This window comes from Paramisgurnus dabryanus, chromosome 18 (genome assembly GCF_030506205.2).
Source record: "Paramisgurnus dabryanus chromosome 18, PD_genome_1.1, whole genome shotgun sequence".
NCBI lineage: Eukaryota > Metazoa > Chordata > Actinopteri > Cypriniformes > Cobitidae > Paramisgurnus > Paramisgurnus dabryanus.
Genome location: NC_133354.1, coordinates 29,444,701 through 29,469,753, shown reverse-complemented (window position 1 = coordinate 29,469,753; position 25,053 = coordinate 29,444,701). Strand labels below are relative to the sequence as shown.

Genomic DNA, 25,053 nt, shown 5'->3' with positions numbered 1-25,053 from the left:
CTCACATACATGAAAAAGAAAATGCTGTACATGTTTGTAAAATTAGTTTGGCTACTCTTGCATTATACAAGCAGTTATGACAGAGACGCTCCAAAATGTGTGAGGCATTTCATTCACTGAAGAGGCATGGTAGGTTTGAGAGTTCGTGTCGGTCCCGACCATTTGCCTGCTGATAGAAGCGAGGCGTCCGACTGGACAAGCCGTAACCTGCGCTGGTGTTTGAGAGGCACGTTGGAAGAGGAGACTGAGCCCACATCTCAGGCATATGAATGATTACATCACGCGTTGTTCATACAAAATTAATAAACGCGAATGTTAAAGTGATTTTCAGTCGCGATTCAAACACAATATTCAATATGCTTGTGGGCATCAGTGAAAGTGCATGTGGTTTTTCTCCTTATCGTGCACAATCCTCGTTGACATCAAGCTCTATCAATGATATCAGCTGCATATGGCGTTTATTAAATATGATCAGTGTATTTCGTGTGCACACCCTATCGTGTCTCAGTGTCTGTTACCAAAGATGGGGTTTCTGTAATGTGTGCAAGAATCCCGAATGGATGTTTATAACGCGATGTTCGGGGTAAAGAATATGCATGCTTATCCTGTAAATACATACAGAAACAGTGATATTAAATTACTTAAACGGTGATTTTTGCCATTTCGCCCACCTCTCTCAACATTCATTTCACTTGCACCACACTCAAAATCACGTCCACACTCCTTTTGTAAGAGCAAAAGATGTGACTGTTGTGGCCTCAGAACACGTGTATACACTACTGTAGCATTGCCACTCTGTGCTCCATTGCTACGGCTGAAGAAAAACACGCCCCTCCTCATTAACATATTAGACACAGAAATGTAGAAATAAATACGTGTGGAAATAAATACATGTATAAATAAATACATGTGGAAAAAATAAATGTAGAAATAAATAAACGTTTAAATAAATAAATGTATAAATAAATAAATGTAAAAAAATAATTAAATGTTCACATAAATACATAAATAAATACATTAATGTGGAAATGAATAAAAGAATAAATAAAAATGTATAATTAAATACAGAATTAAATAAAAGTTTTAAAAGTATTTTAATACAAAAATAAAGAAATCAAAGTTGCAATAATCATTTATGTTTGTTTTTTATATTTCTCTGCATATTTATTTTTGTATTTATTTATTTATGTTTGTTTTATATATTTCTTTGTACATGTATTTATTTATTTATTTATTTTTAATTTTTGCACTCCTCGTCCTCCATAGCAAATTGCCATGAGATTGTGTTGGGTCATTTTACTGGTGTAGTGTTGCTTGAGAAATGGTTCAAAGCTTCAGAACATGTCCAAAGAACACATACAGTTTAACAGAATATAGTTTTAACTTATTTAAAAAAAAATAATTAACACACAATTAACAAGTTTCTCTGCATGATTATATTAAGATTTTTAAATGTGCTCCGTTTATGGTGGTTTGCACAGGAAGTCTGTGAATTTGCTTTTTGTTGGTATAATAAATAATAATGATAATAATAATAATAATATGTTTATATTATAAAGTATGTAACATAATACATGTACATCTGACATTTGCCCAGGATGAAGGATCACATGCAGCTGCAATAACTGAAGACAGCACTATACATATAACACAAAACATACAGTAAAAGAGATAGAACTCTACATAGTACACGATACATACACAACATTCCAGAAAGATTAAGGAGGTACTGTATGTCAATTGCCCTATGAATTTCTTGCTTTCATTTATAATATTTATACGAGAGATGCAGATGTATTTAATGTTGGGCTGAATGCATAAAGTCACTAAACACTGTAAGCACATGACCGACGATGTTGTGTAATCACAATAGGGTTGTGAACTTATAATACTGTACCATGTGAGGCAGAGATCTTATTTGAACCACGGGTTTTTTAAGGTCAGGCAGATTCAGTCTTGTATGATTGAGCAGCAAGAAAAAACTGGATAATACGAACTAGGGGAAAATTCATGAACAATAATCCAGTAGAATCAAGGAAATTATGACAGTTTTAAAGATTTATTAAAAACTTCCATTGGTCATATATCCCCATCCCAAATTAATGCATTTGGTTAATCCAGAGTTCCTTAATGGTTATTTAGTTTGACCATTACATATATATTGGTGCATTATTTTACTAACAACACCGATGTTTAATTTTCTTTCCTCCAAGCTATTCCTAAACTCTTCATATCAATACAGTTATCCTTCATGAGATTTTTATAGGTCAGTGAGAGGACACTGCTTGCTACAAAGTTGCAATTTTGATTGCTCCAAATTCTGGGTAGTCTTTTGTTGGATTTACTCTAAAACAACAAACTGTGTGCCATTTGTAAAATTACATTTGAGAGAAAGCCTGAGTCAATGTTGACACAGCTTTGCATTGGTGCATTTGGTAGACACTTATTCAAAATGACGTATGGTCCCATGCGTTCCCCAAGCCTCCAAAAATGGTCTAACTCAATAATAAACCTGCTAGTGTTTCTTTGTCTTTGGGTAAGGAATAGTCTTTTCCTTTAACCTAATGAAAACAATCTAAAAAAACTCTCAGCCTATTACTTGAAAACTCAATTTTTGACAAGACATATTTTTCAAATCTCTCAAGATATAAAGTTGTTAACTTCAAAAGCGAGTCAGATGTTCAATACGTAATCTTGGGACATTTAAAAAATATGAGATGATGAAAATGAAATAAAAAAAAAAGAGAGTTACAGAATAAGAGTTAAACAATTAATGCATGTGTTCTCTGATAATATGCAGTCCTGTTTAACAAAAAAACAAGCATGACCACAGCCAAACATGATATTACATAGCTAACTTTGATGCTGAGCATTTATGCTTAACATTCATGGCACAAGCTAAAATCACTAAAGAAAAGAGGACTGGGCTGTTTTTATATTTTACTTATGGCCATTGGCTAAACTAAGTGGATAAATCATGCAGGCACAATGATTCACTTAGTTTATGAGTAATCTGACATTAGATAATTCATTAGAAACAATGGCATGTAGTGAATTTCTTTGCTTACACTTTAAAGGAACAATATGTAGGATTGTGGCCAAAACTGATATTGCAATCACAAAACTTGTGGCTAAAACTGGTACTGCAATCACACAACTGGTGGCCAATACACAAAATGACAACATAAACATCAGTTGAGGGCTGCAACTCCACTTTTTAAATGACAATATCCTGACTGGACCACTGTTGTCAGTAATATAAGTATTTGAAATGAAAATGATTTCTTAATGTCTAGTGACATATCAGGGCCATTTTATGATTAATTGATATACATTTCTTACATACGGTTCCTTCAAGCAACACTTTGAGGATAATTTAAAGTAGATGATTTTTATCAGAGGTACAAATCTAGAATAATAATAATAATATGCATAATAATAATAATGAAAATTACAATAATAATAATAATAATTACAATACTAATAATACTAATAATAATAATTACAATACTACTACTACTACTACTACTACTACTAATAATAATAATAATAATAATGCAATATGCAATTCATAAATAAATAATAATATTTAAATGCATGCCAGTGTCATAAATTGAACATGCTATTCCACCATACATACCAAATAGACTCCACATTTGACTGAACATTCTTTCCTAATAAGGACATAATATAACTTTTGGTTTTCTGTGCTAATGGACATTGCCAAGCAGATTTCTGTTTACAAGAGATGCTTGTTTTTAACATTAAATGATCTCTCACTAACTTCAAGCTTGTTTTCTACTCATTTTAAATTTACAGTGCCTTCCAAGTTGAAAGAAGCCCTACGGGGGTGTTTGGCACAGGCAATTTTTTGATGCCTTAAGATCTGAACATTTTTCCTCATAGCCCATTCTTAAAAAAAAACTATCCCTAAAGCTAAATATAAAAAAAACATTTAAATATAAAAAAATCTCAGTTGGAAATTTTGGACATTTGAAAATCTATCAAATTAGAGTCAAAATATGATCTATGGCTATCTTCTAATCTTTACAAATCCAGGTGAAGCACTTCAGCACCATGGACAGCTCCTCCGTGGTGCTGAAGTGCTTTGCTTAGCTACATATGTATAGTGTTGAAACGGAGTTTCCTCGCATTAATAGCCTTGGTTACTTCTTTTTGTACATCAATTGGACTTATAGGTGACTTCTGTAAGCTTTACAGCGATCATTTGGTACATCACGTGTAATTGCTCTTCTTATTCCTCATCGTGTGACGCATGACAGCTTCCTGTGACGCATGACCGTCTCTCTCTCTCTCTCTCTCTCTCTCTCTCTCTCTCTCTCTCTCTCTCTCTCTCTCTCTCTCAATCACACGGAACATTAACTTTTTCTTCTTACAGACAAACTTTCACTTCATTCTAAAAAAAATTAAACGTACATACTAACAACGTTGAACACCTCAAGTCAATAATATCATATAACGAATATTTTACTGTACAGTATTTTCCCTATAACACATCTAAAATCTACATAATAACAATTTGTATGAAGGCACATTATTAATTATTAATAAATGCAAAATGCACTATTGCTCGATTGTCAAATTCCATTTCAAAGCACAAAGTTGTCGCGTTGCTTGGCAACCATAAACAAACTACAGATAATAAAGAACTACACTCATCCCACGTCATTAATAACACAATTAACTGTTTGTTTTTTTTAGTTTAGTTTCTTTGTCGTAATTTTCTTTTCCCAATATGCTGTACAGACAAAAATATTCCAGATATTCTCACTATGGACACACATAATCCAATCACAACCCCACCAGTCAATTTATTTAACAAATCCAGGTGCATTATCCATCTTATAAACGACAACGCGTATAACGTTATGCCTAAAGCATTCAGTCGTGCATGGTACTGTATAGCGTCTGAATGCAGCGGAAAGGTTTTATTAATAGAAGCTGGTGAGCTTTGATTCGATCTCTACCACGCATGTGTTGCTGTATGCTGCCGCTGCGCGCATCAGATCCTCTGACCCTACAAACAGCTGCATTCAAACATTTGTCAGAAATACTGGATATAAAGACACCCGGGAAAATCACGTTTATTATCCGCGTTTATTTTCTTTGTTTTCTGCGCATTGCTCACATATAACTGGAAGTCGTCTCCGTTTGGTTGCGTTATTTTGTGAGAGCTTCATTGCATCGCGGTGCGTTACGGCAAAGGCTTCTAGACGCGAAAGCAACCGCGATCTGCTATGTGTCATAGCGAAGAAAGGCAGTAAATAAAGGGGACACGTCCATCTGCGTGAAGAGAGAGGAAGATGGTGATCATGGCTTCTCTTCATTTATCTGAATGCTTGAATGCAATGGCCGTACCCACCATCACAGTCAAGCTATTTCTATGGGCTTTTCTGATCGCCCATCTTCCCTTAAGGTAAGAATATGATATCGATTGCCGAATCTAGCGCGCACACATTGGATGTCGTGTATAAACGTTATAGGCTTATGTGTTTGTCCATGGTGCTGCTCTGTTTCTGAGGGATTTCTCTAATCCGTTAGCCTTAACGGATAGTGTTGCTAGTATAGGAATGAACATACGTTATGATATATCACATCGTCAAATATATCGTTGTGTGACGGTATGCTGTCTTGTGAATATGAGTGATGCTACATCGGAAGAGCCTACATGTTTATCGACATCGGTATAAGCTACACAATAATTCTATTATTATTATTATTATATTGTCATGATAATCGTGATAGTTATAGGATAATAATAATTTATTCATTCAGTATGTGTGCCACGTTTCAAAGTAAATTCCAGAAATGTTGGGTTAGCATTCAGAGAACAGGATAGATGAAGCTTGCACTGGTTTGTCATTGTAAATAGCCAAGCTAAAGTTTATAGCTTTATCTGTACCTGACGCCATTTCAGTAAAGATGTTTGTTTAAGAAGATACAAGTCGGGGGGTTGAACCGCCTCCTCTCCACCTGCTGATGAAGAATTAACAATCAGTGTGGCCTAACCACACCATCTGATTCTTATAATGCCACAAACCACTAAAACACACAAACGAAGGGTTGAACTAAAATGAACAGGCTTTTAACATGGGTTTAAAATATGCTTAAATATAGCTTACTAATGCTAAGGGTGCCCAACCTTGTGATCTGAACATGCTAATATGCTAACTATATTGTTTCTTTAATCTGTAAGTCCTCAGATGTAAATTCTATAATTGAGGCATATAGAGGCGATAGAGTAGATCTTTAATTCGACCATACCAATGTTTGTCCACTAAATTTACCCTCAATACTCAAAACATAAACTTATGACTAGCAATAGCACATTCACTGTATTGGCTTTTTGATGAAACCAGACAAGCCATTTGCTATGTTCTCTTTAAACTTTTTGTTTTAGTAGAACATGTCAACACAGGAAATACATTTGCATACCATTTCATGAGGTCTTTACTTGCATAGGTCCCATATTGGCCTCCTGAATTTAGGAGATTACTGACGACAAAATCATATTGTAATAATACTAAAAGTCTGTGTTGCTTTATAAAATAAGAATCCCTTCATAATGAGCTTCTTGTTCGATACACAAGTTATTTGGATTTGAAAAGGAGAATATCTGTATTTACTGTATGCTATTGATTAATCTTAACAACAGCTTTCAGATAACAACTTTTCAACAATGTTAAAAAATATTGATCGACAGTGTCAGTTACATACTGAATACTCACAATGTCACTAAGGCCACATTTACACTGCCTGTTTGAAGTGACTCAATTACGATTTTTTCCCTGAAGTGGCACAGATCCTACCTGTAAGCAGGAAAAAGCGCATAGATTCCGATATTCTCAGATTGGTTTCAGGCTCTATTCATATGCTGAAAAAATAAGATATTAAATATGATACATACATTCGCATCTGCAATGTAAGCGGACAGATCGCACACTCTAAAAATGGGCTTGGTTATTTTTGACCCCAGACCCATGCTGGGTCAAAAATGACCCAATGTTGGGTTGTTGTTATGCAACCATGGGGTATAATAACCCAGAAGTTGGGGTAAAATAACCTAGCATTGGGTCAGTTTTTAACCCAGCAAGTTTTCTGTCCAATATTTACCCATTATGGGTCAAAAATAACCCAGCCATTTTTAGAGTGCATGTTCCCATCTCAAGACGTGTCATGCATCATTGAAAATGCGATGCTGGCAAATGACGTCAACTCAGGTGGACACCACCCGCGATCATATGACTCTTAGCAGAGCATCTTTGGCGTGACGGCTCAACTTAGTGGAATAATGTTTTATGTCTTGTTAACGATTTAAAGCTCTATAATCTTTTGTAATCAATTTGTCTGTGTCCATTGCATATCGCAACATTTTACTTCCTCTGTGGTTTAAGCTTTTGGTCAGTAGGTCAGTATGCCTACCTTAAATTGCTTCGTCAAGGGTAAATGCTGATATCGGATACAAGTCGTTTTTAGAAGATGATTTAAACATGTCGTCAAAAAAAGAAAGAGAGAAAGAATCGGATATAGTCAACAAATCGGTATTGGGAGTCATTTGTGGTCTCAGTAATGTGTTTGAATTTTGGGACAGTACAAGCTGATACTAAAACCACAAAATTAAAGACTCAGAAAAAGGGAAAATTGTGATTTCTGTCATCATTTACTTACCCCCATGTTGTTTTAAACCTGTATGGGTTTCTTTATTCTGTTGAACACAAAAGAAGATACTTGATAAATAATGGTAGCCACCACAAAGTTGATGGTACCCACTGACATCCATAGTAGGAAAAACAAATGCTAGATGTCAATGGATACCATCAACTATGTGCTTACCATCATTATCATAGTAGTCAACTTCTTTTTAAAACATTAGCTCTGTATAGGGATTTGTCTATTTTTAGGTCTAATGAAAGTCTCAGAAAGGTGAACCTAATACATCAAAACTCATTGCTTCCAGTAATTTTAGGTTCATAATATAGATTCAGAAATGACCAAAACTAGCAATGTCCAGCAGATGAGCTATTCTGACACATTTAGTGCGGTACAGTAGGAGGACATTTTCTTATCAATTAATCACACGAGGCTCTGCTTTCTCTCACCTAACTTTTATTTTACTTTAGTCCCCCAAACCATCCACCTCATCGAGAATATAATGAGCTTAATATAGCCAATGGAAAAACTTCTATTTGAAATTTGATCCTGATGTGCTGCTGGAGTGGTGCATTGAAGTTGAGTGCTCTACACTCTTTCATCTCATATTTCATCATTTTGTTTTCTTCCACTATGATTGTTTTCTTATTGCTGCATATTATAATCAGCAGAAACCAACAGTTTTCTGAAAAAACTTTCTCCATAAATTAGCCTATGTCTTTCTTTTGTGGCCTGAATCTAAGTTATCTTAATTCTTTTGGGATATCTTTGTATCCTAACAGTCAGACTCTAGGCAATCAAAACCTTTCCCAGTCAATGAGAGTGTGGCAGTAGTGAGACTTGTAAACTGCATCCTGTGTGACATTTTCATCTGGAGTTGCACTGCAGGGATGAATATGTTGGCCTGTGGTATGATAAAACGATTATAGTTGGCTTTGATGACACTCAGCACGCTGGTTTAAGAGCACATCCTGTAGAAGTACCTTAACCTTATCATGAAAGACATTGGAGAAGCAAAACTCATAAATGTAAAAGTTGGCCACAGAATAATGCAGTGAGATCTGACATCACATCCCTTTATTTTCCTATCATCTAAGTTTCCAGGAAATACTTACATTTATTCACCCATTTATTCATTATCTGATGAACCATTGATACATAAATTACTTTGTTTTCAATTTCCCTATACTGTATAATACAAGGAAACCAACATTTAGTATTTCTTAATTTCAAAACATTAGCTCTGCAAGCTTATGGAAATATTTGATTAGATTTAGATTAATGATTACTTCAACAAGATAACTGTTGCACATTTCACAATTATATACTGTATATATCAGTATACACACAGTAAAATCCCCAGTGTTAAATTAACACTGCTCGGTGTTTATATAATCCACACCAAGATAGGTGTTAAAAAAACACTAAATCAGTGTTAAAGTTAATAAGATAATGAAGTGATTGAGTCATTAATAGTGAACACCTGCTGGTCATTCTGTGTCAAATCAACTAAATTTTGGAATGTTCCCGTCTTAAAATGTTTATTTTGTTGACTCTTTTTCTGGAGAAAGTAATACTAAAATGAGGAAGAAAGCCAAATTATTAAATGCAATAGATGAAATCACCATAGTTAAATGAACACTATCATCATCTCTGTTTGAAAACTAAAATTACAACTTGCTTCCAGAGTTACATGGATGATAGGTTGAACTTCTAAAGAACTGCTGAAAATCTGGTTCATAAAGTAAGTCACCATTGCTCCGATTAGTGTTTCCTTTAGTTGGGTCTTGAAGTTTGGTGTTAATTTTCTTCTGCTCATTGTGGCAGTGTGTTTATAAAACACATCTGTTAAAGCAGAGGAAGATGAGAGAAATGAAGTCTATAACTCATACTTTGTTCATTAGTATGAAAGTATAAGTCTTGGGATTCAATGATATCATAAAAGAGTAATCAATGAATATAAGTGTTTAATTTATGTTCTGCCAATCCTGTGAGGCTCCCATGAAATCCAACAGTGCTGTGAAAGTCCACATACCCTGAAGAGTTAAATATTTTTTACCCAAATCTAATCTGTGGTGTAAGTCAGACACACTGAGACATCAACAATCAGCCTATAAAACACAATCATGGTGACAATCAACAACAAAACGTCATGCCGCAATGCATGCTGGGTACCAGGATTGTAGAAAACTCATTCATAAATCCCATCATGCATTGCAACATGACAAAAAATTAGCAACTTTCTTACCATTAACTGTCACCATTGTTGAGATTTGTATCAGAAATCATGAAGTCTCTCTTAAGCAAAAAACAACAACAACAACAAAAAACACTAAAGCATTACGGCAGTCTCATTCAATACAATGTCATTTGCATAGAGCTTTTCTATATGCCTGTTTCTTAATAATTAATTTGTGATCAAATGTTTCAATGATTTGTAGAGTAGAATATAATAAAAATAAACTGAGAAGGTCTGGAAGGTTTTCCACTTACATGAAGCAATGAACAAGTGGTTTTACTAAAACATTGTTGCTATTGCTAAAAGAGGAGAGTTAGATCAGAGGAGATCAAGGGACAAATGCCTAACTAAAGGAAACACTAATCACAGTAATGGTGACTTCAAATGAACTCATAACAAACACAAACTTAAGATTTAATGTGACACATTTTGTGATAAATGTCTATTTGACTTGTGAGACATCACGTCAGAAAGAAGATTTGTCTACTAAATCACGCGTGTGGATGCTGGAATAGTTGAGCACTTGTATTTTGTTCTGACAGCTGTTTAGAAGTTAAACTTATCCAATTAGAAAATAACTCAGCAAGTTATCTTTTTATTTTCAAACAGAGATGCTGATAGAGGGGCAAACGTGAAAGCTTTTGGAGGGATACACCCAACAGTATTCATTTATTGCATTTAATAATTTGTCTTTCTTTATTATTTTAGTATTTTCTCCAGAAAACGAGTCATCAAAATAAAAATGTAGAGACAGGAAAATGTCCAAAATGTAATTGATTTGAATGACCAGCAGGTGTTCACCATTAATGTCTTAATCATCACTTCATTATCTCATTAACTTTAACACTGATTCAGAGTTATATTTTTAACACCAGTCTTTTTTAACACCGATCTTGGTGTGGATTATATAAACACCAAATAGTGTTGATTTAACACTGATAGAGTTAATTTAACACTGGGGATTTTCCTGTGCAGCATGATTACACATAAAAGCATAAGTATTTTATGAGTTGGCTACAATGACTTGTATGCATTCGGATGAAGGGAATCAAACTCAAACATATGTTTATTATGTACATTTATATTAGTACACTGTTATGTCCACTGACAAAATCTGGGATTTGGAATGACCGCCATAAAGTACTGTTGCAAATATAATATTGATTTAGGCCGAGTGATCTGGTTTAGTTAGGCTTAGCATAGCCTTTGAATAGCTAAAGTGATTTGAATGTCATCTAATTAGGGAATTACAGGCCACTACAAGTCATCTGATGTGTTGGTAATACTGTAGCTTTGTATCTTCTAGCCCCGAGGTTCTAAACTCCGGTCCTCCCAAAATGCTTTAGATGTCTCCTAATATAAAACACCTGATTCCACTCATCAGCCTCCTGACAGAATGTTTGAAACATTTAATTAATTAATACACTAACAAGCTGATGAACTGAATCAGGTGTTTTATATATGGAGACATTAGAAGAGCAACTATGGTTCGATTCATGATTTTAAATTTCCTTTGGTGTGTATGTGTGTATTAGTACTGTACATGTTAACGATAAGGTACATACCATAAAAAGTAAACAAAACGCGAGTTAGTGTCTCAGAGGTAAATCTCTTTTCTTGGACTACAACAAACACACAGATTGTATAGAGACAGAGCGCAACGCGTCATAAACTGAAAACCACGCCCACCGGGGAAAAACAATCCATCCATCTCCATTGACTTTGTATTTCGAGAGGCTGCCTCCTTGTCATTTCGGGGTAATAACAAAAAGCAGAATAATGCCCAAAAGATTCTGTGTGACAGAGAGGCTGTTTACACTTGGCATTAACATGCGTTTTCATCGATCGGATCACAAGTGGACGACGTTAACGCCAGGTGTAAATGGTGTTCAAAACGTTTTGAACGCATCCACTTTCGACCACTTTCAACCACATCCAGAGGTAGTCGAAACCACTTTCGATCGGATCGCTTTGGAGTTGCGGAACGCAATGTGGTTGAATGTGTTCGAACAGCCACACGCGACCGCCTTCTCTCCGCCCATTTATCTAATCTGAGGTATTAAACACAAGTTTTACGTCTTTTTTTGACTTCTGGCGTGAACATACGGTGAACAGCGCTATTTTTAGCATTTCATTGATAAAACTACTGCGGGTGTTCTCCGTAGTTTCGTTTTGAAAGCGTGAAAGTTGCGCGATCCTATTTCATCAATTGCACTGAAAATTTAGAGAAAGCTCTAACATACACACGTACAAAACACTGTGCAGCATGTTTACTTGCTAAACAAGCAGTGGACTCTGACATAATATTAGTTTGCGTCCATATAAACTCATAATTACTCCCGCTCGGGTTTGAATGACAGCAGAGAGACTTGCCCACCGTCTCATGGACCATCCCCTCACAGTATTCAGGACAGAAGTGGTCGAAAGTGGACAAAAGAGACAGATTTAAATACCAGGTGTAAACGTAATGTGTCTCTCTCGTCCACTTGTGATCCGATCGATGAAAACACATCTTAATACCAAGTGTAAACAGCCCCAGAGTGTGCAGCTAACAAATAAAAAAAAAACAGAAATAAGAAATAAGTTTTGTAAGCAAAAAACGAGCGTTTAAAGACACAAAAGTGGAAAACAGGCAACTTTTCATAGTACTACTATTAATAGAACTGCGTCCACTAGAGGAAAACGTAGTCGGCGATCCACTTTTTTCTCATTAAAGGCGCTTAAAGCAAATCTGTGTGACGTCACTTTTTGTTGATGTTTTAACTTTTTTCAAACAAACAGAGCGTAGCTAACTCCTCCCCCTCCCTTCTGTGCTTTCATGAACGCGCCACACCGCCAAATCCTTCTTGTCGTTTATTGGCTGGAACACTTTGTAATGTTTCGTGGTGCTAGGTTTGGCCACTGTGTTTTTATTGCAGTTTGTGGAGCCTGGGCTGTCTACAGAGATCGCGTTTTTACAGTTTGATCAGCGGACAGGCAGCAAGCAGATAGTGAACAAAAAAATGGTCTAAGACGCGTGAATTCGCTTAGAGCACCTTTAAAGTCTGGGTTTTACGGCTCGACAGCTTATAAAAATTTATTTCTGGGTTCTTAGTTGTACACCTTTTCACACAGTAGCTTTTAGTCATTATTGTGTTTTTGTTATAAGCCAGAAATGATAAGGAGGCGGCCTCTTGCAATACAAAGTCAATAGAGACGGTTGGATTGTTTTCCCCCCGGTGGGCGTGGTTTTCAAATTAGCATAACTGCGCTGTCTCTCTGCATCAATTTTCTGTAAGTTAACTCCTGTAAGCATTGCATTGTGAGTGAATCTTTCAAACATGGTAAGGAGCGTCACATTTCCAGCTGACGTCAGAGGTATTCAGGCCAATCACAACTTTCAAATCAATGAGTTTTGTACAAAATCAGAGCGTTTGAGGAAAGCATATCTGGAGCTACAAAAATGTACGGTATGTGGAAAATATTGTTGTGTAACAACCCCTTGGATCCGAGAGCCTCAAATGTTGCGTGAAGTTTCTTTCAATTCACCATATAAGACAACGCAATGAATCCAAACAGCATCTTTATTTAATACATCACTTGCAACACCCCACAGCACTGTGAAAACTATACAAAAGACAAATTCATATTCAAACAACCTTGTAAACATCAAATTGCATAAATAGACATCACAAACATTACATTACACAAACATTCATTGATGCATTCATTTCATTAATCGATCAACATACCTTGCTACGCTCTCCAAGGAGTGCAAACCAGATATCATAATCCTGTCGTCAACATTAAAGGTGCAATTTGTAAGATATTTGCAGTAAAATGTCCAAAAACCACTAGGCCAGTGTTAAATATTTTGTCCAGCTGATTACTATCAATATCTGTAATGTTTTCAACTACTTGTAAATCGTGAGAAAATTGCCATTCAAAACTTTGACACGGGGCAGTGCAGTCTCCTGTCAATGACGTTAATATCCATGTGACCCTTTGTCGCCGCCTTTACTGACGTAAACCACATGACAACAGTGGTCGAGTTCGAAAAAATAAAATGGCGGCCAAGGAAGCGACTAGAGCACAAATTTAGTGTAAATAAACGTATATTTTCACTTTTTACACATTTTAATTGCATTTCTAGCGAGAAATTGGTATTATAGTTTTCAAATATGTGATTAGTTATCACAAAGGCGCTCTCTGTTTATATTTCGAACACGCTGCCTTTGAAGTGCATCTGAAAGCCTTTCTCTGAGCTTCCTTCATGCCTCCGAAGTCATCTCCTCATGAGGCAGCGAGGCAACAAGTCACTGCCTTGAGTTTTCGGACGCAGCCAGTGTCATGGACAAATGCGGAACTATGCGTTACTACGCGCTTGCTTATGGACTTATGGATTACTCTTTACCGTCTGCTGCTGGTTGTGTCAGCAAAGACAGCTCCCGTAAGCGTATGGGCCAACCAAACGACCCAAGAAGAGTTTGAAACAAAACGAGAGAAAGTATGAGGATCAATACGGTGTTGCATTATCTGGATGGAGAGAGCTTCACGACAACATTTAACTAGACCAATATTCTGATCCTGCTTGTGTTTTACGCGATGGGTGAGTTGTTTTGATTCGTAACCCTTCAAAAAACATATGCTATTATATTGATCACAACATTAGTGTGTAGACTGTAATCAGCGCGTCTTCCCGCGGACGATATGCACATCAAAAGGTATTGTAAAGCAATATAAATGGTCATTTTAAGACACATCAAAATAAGATTTGTACTGTCAAATACATTTTGTGAAAAATCATTGTAGATTGTAAGATGAAAAATTAATTCTGTGCTGTGTTAACCATCGAATTTGGACTAATACTGCTATGACTAACAATTTCGTTTTGAACATCACATATAAACTTACATAATGAAATAAACGATGTCATCAAACGCAACATTTATGACTTGATTACCATATCCGTCAATGTGATTTCGCGTTCGCGTCTGATTGATGGCCATCAGCGGTTGAGTTAAAGACTACAAATCCCATAATTCCACGTGCCTTCAGAGCGTCATTAAACAACGTCATTTGATGTTATTGTGTTTTGGCGCCATTTAGTGGTAAAAATTCTACGTATTCCACCTTTAAACGTGCATCCAATTCTGCTCAAATGATGCGAAGTATAAAAACACATTTTAATATACCAACTCAAACAACTGGCGTCTAGCATATATGTCCACCTGCCATCTCATCATGATTACTTGTGCACCTGTTCGCTACGGTGCCTGAAGAGGACAATTTCAACACAAATATCATTGAACTTCCGTTTGCAATTCACATACACAAAGTACAAAGACATCAATTTGTATCATGTATCAAATTACAAAATTTGTTACACAAATATATTCAATAATTCAGGACCTAATTCATACTTACATTTTACATAAAATACATAAATACAGTATTTTAAATGGTCCATTACACTCCCACCAAACATGATTAAAAACAACCTCATAAGATCATACATGATTTCAATCTTAAGGGCCATAAACCACCATATGCAAGTATGATATTATATTAATATGATACCATAAACCACGCAAACACATTCTTTTATACCAAATGCACAAAATAAGGTTGTTTTTAGCAATGAAATAGGTGCACTTAAAAGTATTCTGCAGGGCAGGACTGGAGTTGAGAAGCACTGTTCTAGCCTGTACTGTAGATGTGGGCACATGAATCTTGGCTTCATTTGCTTGTCTGCCGCCTCATTTTGGACACCAGATGGTATATTTTGATCAAGTAGTTGGACTTAAACAACAAAATGGCACTAGTGTCTCATAAATGGATGGTTATCTTGTTTTTCATAATGAGCCTCATATACAGTAAAGTACTCAGTGAGTGAGTACTGGGGCTGATTGTTAATTGGTCATGAAAATCTAATTCTGTGGCTCAAAGAAGCCTTGTGGACCAGACAAGACGGATTGTGTTTTCATGCTGTCTGTGTCATATTTCACAAGATATTGTATGCCTATTAAAATATTTTTGAACTGTTTATAATTTAATCAAAACTGCACTCCCCATGCACAGTACTGTAATATAAAACAATCTTTCTTCTTTATTGTACTACAGTAATAATGAAATATTACTTTGATGATTGACTAGGATGCATTGCAGTATGCTACTATGTATATTATATAATGAAAATAATGTTGCAATGTTTTATTATTATAATAATTATTATACAGTGACATGAGATACTTAGTTATATAATATCACTGTATTATGTGTATGCCATTTACTATTTAGACTGCATATATAGTATACAATTTAATGAAGCTCTGCGGTATGAAGTTCAGGATACAGTTCCAGAAACCTCTGTGTAAATTATCTTTCAGAATATTCACTCCTAGATCAATAATGTACATCTATCGTCATAAAGTTGTTTGTAAGTTAAAACGGATCCTTTAAAGTTCCTAAACCTAATGATTTCACTCTCCTTCCATAAACAGCAGACAAGAGAAAAGATGGACAGCTTAATGTGTCTGTTAAAAAGGTTAGATTATCTCTCCTGAATCTTTATTATCAAATCAAGGCATTTAGAGTTAAGTAGCACATAACCTTTGAGAAAGATTTTCTGCTCTATGGATTCACTGCCATTTTTATTTTAATGTCAACGTAAATTATTGTGTGTGATTTCCAATAAGGATAGCATACATTCACTAATTCTCAGTATAATAGAAAAGCGTTGTTTCAAATCAGAAAGCTTTTCCTATAATGACTTTTCCTACACCATAGTGTATGTGAAACAAAAATCCATATGTATTGAAGGTTTATTATGTATTATAAAGTAAGGCAAAACCCCCTCCCATATTTCCCTTTATTAGAATGTTCTCATACTAATGGTTTCTTATAATTTAGTGTACTTCATTTCTAAATAGTCTTGGTTTATTTGAGGGTTTCATATTACATACCCAACAAAAACACAGAGGATGTGTTTGTTAAATATATTCATGTTACTGACAATGTTAGGGCTAAATGGGATTCAAGATATAGTGCAGTTGTACGTTACGCATTACAATACAGAGCTTTTGGCATGCAGCAACACAGGAAAATTATTGATAAAGTAGACATTTTATTTAAGTACTTAATGTATTGTACATTGTTTTACATACCATTATTGCATCATATTTACAGATGACGGGGCCTTTTTTAACAATCTAAGGGCATTGTCTAATGCGCACGGTCTAAATGAGCGTGTCCGATGCCACTTTTGCTAATTTAACGACGGGAAAAATGGTTTGTGCGCCAAGCACACGGTCGAAAAGGTCTGTTTATAATCTCCTAATGAGTAATGGGGGTGTTTTGGGCGTTACGTGCAATAAACCAATGAGAGTCTTAGCTCTCATCCCCTTTAAAATCTGCTGGCGCTGTTTAATCCCTATTTAGATGACGGACTTTGTAAACTGAAAAAATAAGCGGAAGAAGAAGACCACAAGTTTAAGAATAATGTTAAAAATGTGTTGTTTTAATTTTTATTAAAATTGTTTTTTTTTTTGGGGTGGGGGACTTTAAAAGCCTTTTTTTTCAGTTGTAGAAGTAAAAATAGCAGGCTTTTAATTTCTGTAAATGTATTGATATCCTACATAATCAATGTAATCTCATAAAATAATTTGCAAATATTCAAGAAATGTTTTGTACTCTAAAAATACTTTATTTGTAACAAACAAGAGACAAATAATTTACAAACGTGTGATAAGCCATTTCAGCACACTAACAGCGGCATTGTTTTTTTTTAAAGCATTACTTAAAATGAACACTTATTGATTATTAATTATGACTTTTGCCTTAGTAAACTCCCAATTTACTGCTAATTAATAGCTAATAAGGTAGTTGTTGTAGACGTTAGGTTTATGGATTGGGTTAAGGGATGTAAAATATGGTCATGCAGAACAAGGCATTAATATGTCCTTTATAAGCACTAATAAACCACTAATATGTAAGCTAATAAGACACTAGTTAAAAGTGAGAGTTGGTCCCTATACTAAAGTGTTACCTTTAAAAAAATAGATGCATTTGTTTAAAGCAAAGCATTTATTTACTTATCAGGCAACAGGTGAAGCAGCTCTTTACGCCTTCTAACGTCTCATAATCAATCCTCATATATGTCCAAGAGACTCAATAATAATCTTTTACATTTTAATCCTTTGATTTTTCATATTTAAATGCATTTTTGTGCTGCTGCGCATCTGTCCCATTGATAGGCACATATTACTAACACGCTCTTTCAATAACAAAAACGCTATTGCACCATAGACTTTAGAGCAGGTTTTTGTTGGTCAATGGTGTAGTCTATTTTAGTTGCCTCAAAATAGCAACACGCCAACATTGCACTTAAACACACCTTGTTTTCAGACCAGAACGCTCATGGGTGCAAAATTGGGTGCAAATGCTTTTGCTATTTAAACAACGTGGCGCTAAACGTGAAAATGATCCTTGCGCTACCAAAAGACACTTGCGTCACGCATTGCGCTGCATTGCACTGGGTGTATGATCAGGGGTGCACATAACTGTTGTGCATGCGAGATTAAAATAAAAAATGCGCACCAGTCACTGCTCTAAAAGGCGCTTTTACGTACTGCTGGAATTTTAGGGATTGCTCCGTGCATCATTGGTAAGATAATTACTACAAACGTGTTAACATTAATGTGTGTTAGCAGAGGTGCAACAGTCACTGGCCCGATTGGCCAATTTAAATATTTAAGCACAACAAGACGCGGAACAGATCTCACGCAATCTCTATACTCACGTGTTGTTTGATAAGTTTTGTTTGCGCGCACCTCAAGCTGCAAACAACTGATGCTGTTTTTAATATTAATCAAACCACAGACAAAGAAAATCATAATTTCCTTGTCTTGACTAAATAGCTTTTGTATATTTTGATAAGAATGAATCCAATATAAACAGTAAAGACTATGCAGTACTATCTGATTACTTTATTTAGTTTCTGTACTCTAATTACAGACCAGCCTGAAAACATGAACAGCACTGTTTATTTCATTTGTATGTTTGTTCTGTTGTATTTATTTGTGCTATTGCTCATAATCAGATTTTTTTATTTCTGACCATTTACTTGTCTTTAACAAAATTTGAAATTGATATGAGTTAGCAGACATTTATAAAGGTTACATGTGTTAAAACAATAACCAGGTATATTTTATTTTATATACATCATTGTCTTAAACCAAAGTGATATGGCAAATAGAGTAGTCAGGAGATTAATGATGTTGACCGCATGTAGGATGTTGGCGCTATGAAATGTGTGAGCACCAAGCAACATCTCCAGGTGCTCCTTTGAGAACCAGAACAAAAAAGTTATGTGCACCCCTATGTATGATAGAGCCCAACATATTGTACAATATAGCAAATATACTGCTGCTATAAACTATGTTGCACATTCATACATTATTTTTGTATAAGGTTGTATGTGTTTTTCTTAAAAAAAAATCACTTAATTATTCTTCATGATATTGCTACCCAGTCTCACAAAGTTTCGTGATATAGTCACGTATTTTTTTGATTCTTTTTTCGTGCTATTATCACGAAATTTCGTGTTTTTTCGTGATCGTATAACAAATTCCTGTTTTCGTGTGATTATCACGTATTGGTTACTCAACTGCTTTTTCCTATTTTTAAACCATTGTCGCTTCGGTTTAGGGTTAGATTTGGTGCTTGCATTAGAATGTCACTTTATATATTGGTTTATACTATTTTTTCTGATTTATTTTTTTATATGTCGCCTGGCGTTGGGGTTAGAGTTGGGTTTGGTTAGGGATGTCATTTTATGTAAATCTAACCCTAAACCGAAGCGACAATGGTAAGAAAATAGGACAAAACAGTTGAGTAACCAATACGTGATAATCACACGAAAACAGGAATTCGTTATACGATCACGAAAAAACACGAAATTTCGTGATAATAGCACGAAACAATAATCAAAAAAATACGTGACTATATAACGAAATTTCGTGAAACTGGGCTGGATATTGATCTAATTACTCAAATAAAATGGTGGTAAATTAAAATAGAGTGTTTTTAAATGGTAATCTCCCTGCATCTCATTAGCTTTGTAAGCTGCTGTGTAACGTCCAACTGTGTAATGTTGTAGTTCTGGTTCTCTGCGATGCTTCTGAAGCCATCAGTGAAGTAACACAAGGATGTGCCTTTCTGTCTTCTACTGACTCCATGGTTACTGCTTCACACCAGCCATTGTTGTTTAAAAGCTTTTCCAAGGTCCTTAGCAGCATTGATATGAAAATATACTTTCAATTCTATCCAAATAATGTTTGAATGCATTGCTCTAATATTACATGATTTACCATAAACATGGAAAAGGTAGATGTTTTGAATGTTTGAGGTACAGCATAACCTTTGATCATAATCCTTAGTACTTAAAGTACCATAATACTTGAAGAATAAAAAAATGGATTATGTAAATAGGCTAGATAAGTGGATCGATGGATTGATGGATGAACTGACAGACAGACAGGCAGGCAGCTCCTCTGCACTAACACAAGCACAAACTCGATTAGTAACACAGGCATGTATTGTGTGATTAAATTAATTTATAATCACAGGTAATGGAAACACATGAAAAATGAAGCAAATGTTCCCTACCCACAATCCTCTTGTGCTGTGAGAGAAGACAGAACGAGAGAGTGAGGGAATGTTTACACAGCTAATGCAACATTATTATTGTATGTCTGCCTGTCTCCAGCATCCAGTATCACCCCCGCACTCTCCTCACAAAAAATAAAAAGACAACAATATGTCATTTAGACAAATGGCCTCAGCTTAAGAGGTATTGAGAAAATGTTCATTAGGGCTCTCTGGAAGACAATTCGACAGGGTCTGTCTGTTTTCTGTGACTGTATCTGTCGCTCTGTATCTGACTGTCAAGACATCAACATATTTTACACATGCACATTGAGTGTGTTTTATTTTTATTATTGCTTGCTAACATGAAAAGAAGATCTCTTTAATAGATTCACATTTATATCAAATCGATATCTAGACTATCCTACGAAATTTTTCTTTGATATGCATTTCTCATTATTTATTTATTTTTCTTAAGAAATCACTTAGGTTACTCACGTAACCCCGGTTCCCTGAAAAAATGGGAACGAGCATTGCGTCAGTTGCTGACGCTATGGGGGGAAACTCCTATTAACTTTAACGATTGAAGCCTATAGGTTAACGTCAGTAAAAATTACAGACCTATGGCGTTCGAGCCCGCGAAAGGGGCGGGACTATGCCCTATAATAGTCTGGAAAAGAGCGCCATGAACTCACTTGCATTCGACTGAAGCGCGTAGGCATTTGTAGCACGGCCAGCTACGCAATGCTCGTTCCCGTTATTTCAGGGAACCAGGGTTACGTGATTAACCTGATCATTCCCTTTCAATACGGTTCACTTAGCATTGCGTCAGTTGCTGACGCTTTGGGGGAACGTAACCCATCACGCCGTGCATACACAATGGACTGAAGTGCCTTACCGATCACCGAGCGCGCCGCTTGGGTGTGCGAGATTTAAGTAAGTTCAGAGTCACGTTGGTGAGCTCACTGAACGCACCGCGGTGTACACATAAAACACATGAGCGTGCATGATTAAGCCGAGAGAACCTGCGCTCGTAGGGCAGGGACGTCTAAGCTGTAAAATCTGACAAACGTAGACTGCGAAGACCAGCCGGCTGCATTGCAGATATCAAGAATAGATACCCCTGTAGACCAAGCCCACGATGAAGCCAACCTCGCACAGAGTGGGCTCTAACATCAACAGGACCTAGCTCATTGAGGGAGGCGTGAGCCAGTGCGATGGCTTCAACGACCCATCTAAATAGCCACTGTTAGTAACCGGCATACTTAGTAAGTGATCTGCGAAGCTCACGGACGGCCGATCTGACTATAATATGTGGCAGAACGGTTTGTGTAGCATACAGATACCACAATAGTGTGAACCCAGGTGCGCCCTCGAGCGCATCGGGGATGCATATAGGTAATATTATAGTGCACAGGTCGGCAAGCTTCCCAAGCGCGTCGTAAATGTGTACTGACAATAAATTGCGCGGGCACAGGTGAACACTTGAGTACATCGTGAATGCATATAGATGAATCAGAGTGTTATAGTGCACAGGCCGGCAAGATTCTCGAGTGCGCCGTAAATGTGTACTGATTATAAATTGTGCGCACACAGGTGAACCCTTCAGTGCACCGTGAATGCTTATAGATAAATCAGTGCACAGAACGTGCCGTGAATGTGTACAGATATGATTGATGAACGTAATGCTGGGTACCCAAAGCGCCAAGAATGTACACAGATGATTAACAACAGTGTGTGTGTGTCACAAATGGATAACACAGCCGTGTATACAAGTGAGCTTCTCCAAGCGCACCTTTAGTGTATACCGAAATCTTATAGCATGCATAGGTGAGCTTCTCTAAGCGCACAGTGGATGCATATAATTAAAAAACATTTCGTCCATACAGGTGAGCTTACGGGCGCACCTTTTAATGCAACAAACCCCAGCGTGCAAGGCAGGGATGTCGAAGATGTAAAATTGACAACGTGGATGGCGAGGACCAGCCGGCCTTGTCACAAAGTCAAAATGAAAAACCTCTAAGACTATGCCCGAGGTAAAGCTAATCCACACATGGAGTAGGTTTAACCACGAGTGAGCATTATTTGTTAAGGGAGGTGATAACTTCAACGATCCATAGATAACCTGTGTTGACAGGTGCGCTAGTGAGTGATCTGTGAAGCAGACTAATGTATGTCAGACGTATCTGCATTCAGGACCTTGGACAGTTCCAGAGCGCTGCGCCTCGGGCACCGTCTGCATCTGAGAAATGACAGGCTCTTGATTTAAATAGAATGACCGGCCGTAAAAGCGTGGTTCGCTTTTATCGCCGCCATATAGATATTAGCATAGGGGGCGAGAGCCGGCGTGCAACGAGCTTCTGTAATGAGGAGAAAAGTGTTCTACAGATGAGTCGTCAGCTTGTACAGGGGGCGAGATCTCAGCCTGGCTCGATGAATAATGAAACCACCGTAGTTTGCTCGACCGCATTAATCACGGATAACACGACCGAGAGTGCTGCAGTGCTAAAATCACCCCCTTAAATGGACTGCATGTACAGTACGAGGTGATTGATATGAGACAAACGAGCATTCCACGCGCCGCAGGCTGATTGCCTTCGCAAGGCGTGTCCAACCCACAGCAGATGCTGGGCGAGCTCGTATCGATAGCACTTCATGCAGCCATGTGTAACTTAAAGCATAAGCATCCTGGCCGTCAGCTCGGGGCGGGACCTTTGCTTAGTCAAACTGAAGTGGTCTTATGAACAGAATGCCACTATATTCAGCTTTTTTGGGACTCGTTAGGGGGGTATGTGAGCCCGCCTTAAACGAGATGCCGCGCGTCTGACTGTGAGCGTGCTCTGGTGTTAAGCTAGCTTTCCGAGCGTCATAAACAAAACTCATTGTGGTGGGTAGCAAGCTCACTTGGAGGTTGATATTACCCTTAATTTCTTCGAATATTGGAGCGGAGTGGAGGTGTGAGCATCTTTGGATCCACTGATATAAACCAGCCATCTGGCTGAAAAACGTCATAAACCGCTTGGCTGTAAGCCTTTTGAGTGAGCGTCCGGAGAGGGCGCAATTCAAAACGCTTGGAGCCATGAAAAGGTCTGAGGCTGCTGTCTCTCTAAGAAGAGAAAATAACAGCCGTAAGACCGTGCTCGCTTGCACTGTCAGTACCGTAGTGGAAAACTGAGGTGGGCTGCGATCGAATTTCAGTTAGAAAGCATCTGAATTATTGTTTAGAATCCAGCCCCGTGTCCCGAGAATGGATCGCCAAACCTGAGTTTGACGGCAAGCGGGGATACAATTGTGGGCCATGTGTACGTATCTTGACCACTTGCCGGTAAGGCAAAAAAGTGTTTAAAGACACCGTACAGCCGTGGGGTGTCAATTCACACTAAGGTATAGTAAGCACGGGAATTGCTCTTAAAGAGAAATTCAATACCGTTCGCCACTTCAGTGAGGTCACATAACCAACAGTATTACAAGTGTATGTTTCTTGAAAAACAGAGCACACAAAAATATTTCAGGGCAGTCCAGCTGAGGCGCGACTTATCCCTTTTTCTCCCAGGCAGTGTGTTCTCTGCTGCCGACGCAGCTATGCTGCGAGTGAGACCAGAGCTGGCCGTTCAGGCGGTGACCAGAGCGGCTCACAGAGCAGAGCAGTTTGTCTAGGTGGTTTGATGTCAGACTTAAGCCATCTATGCAGAGAGGAAGTCTGCCGTGAGGCCCGCGGTATTGCCGTTGATTTTAAAGGGCAGAAAAAACGGGGTATGTAATAGATGTACCAATATTCAGCGCACTGATATATGTTCGGGCCTCAGCATATTATCAAACAAATTCGTTCTGCCTCTGATTCCGTCTAAGCCAGAGAGAAATGACAGGGCAAACAAACATTGTGAGCTCTACCGGAGTGAGACAGACCCAGGCCGGTTAGGCTCTATAATAAGTGTTCTTAGTGCTCCAATAACGGCATGTTCGCCCTATCGAGCAGACAAATGAGATCGTGCCGCTCCAGGAGGGGAGGGGCGTGAAGCTCTGTAATCGCTGAACACTAGATGGCTGCACTAGAGGCAAGGAGCCCGTAAGACCACGTGCTAACTCTAATAAGCCGCTGAAAGAGACCTCGCTGCTGAGGAGGGAGGAGCGAGGGAGGAGCGAGGGCCAGACCCGCCCGTGTTTGCTTGTCTTATGCATCTATCTAGTTCCATGGCTTCGCCGCTTGTTCATCTCAACGAGAGAGGAACAGCAGAGGGGAGCATGTAACACAGATAGAACAGCCATGCATCGTATGACAGGTCTCTACCCGGCGATGCACTCGAAGGGGAAATTCAAAGGACCGTGCCAGCTCACCGGGGAACTGAAAGAGATCTCACCGCTCAGTGTGGGAGGAGCGAGGGACACTGCCAGTGTAAAGCATGAACGGTTGCGTTGTGACAGAACACGGGGGGATCAGCCCGTGTGTGCTTGTCTTTGCATCTATCTTTGTCTCACGGCTCGCCGTTTACTTGTCTCAGCGAGAGAGAAACAGCAGG

The 25,053-nt window shown here is 37.5% G+C and overlaps 1 protein-coding gene across 3 annotated transcripts in view; it reads left to right on the top strand.

Moving 5' to 3' along the window:
- The first annotated feature begins 4,896 nt into the window (after nucleotides 1-4,896).
- The window catches only part of gabrg2 (gamma-aminobutyric acid type A receptor subunit gamma2), a 77,552-nt gene continuing 57,395 nt past the window's right edge, over nucleotides 4,897-25,053 (top strand). For 2 of the 3 annotated variants that reach the window (XM_065287571.2, XM_065287570.2), the window contains exon 1: nucleotides 4,897-5,437. In XM_065287571.2, coding sequence (XP_065143643.1) covers nucleotides 5,325-5,437 — 113 coding nt within the window. In that variant the 5' untranslated portion in view covers nucleotides 4,897-5,324. The remainder of the gene's footprint in view (nucleotides 5,438-25,053) is intronic. The other variant, XM_065287569.2, reaches the window with a different exon arrangement.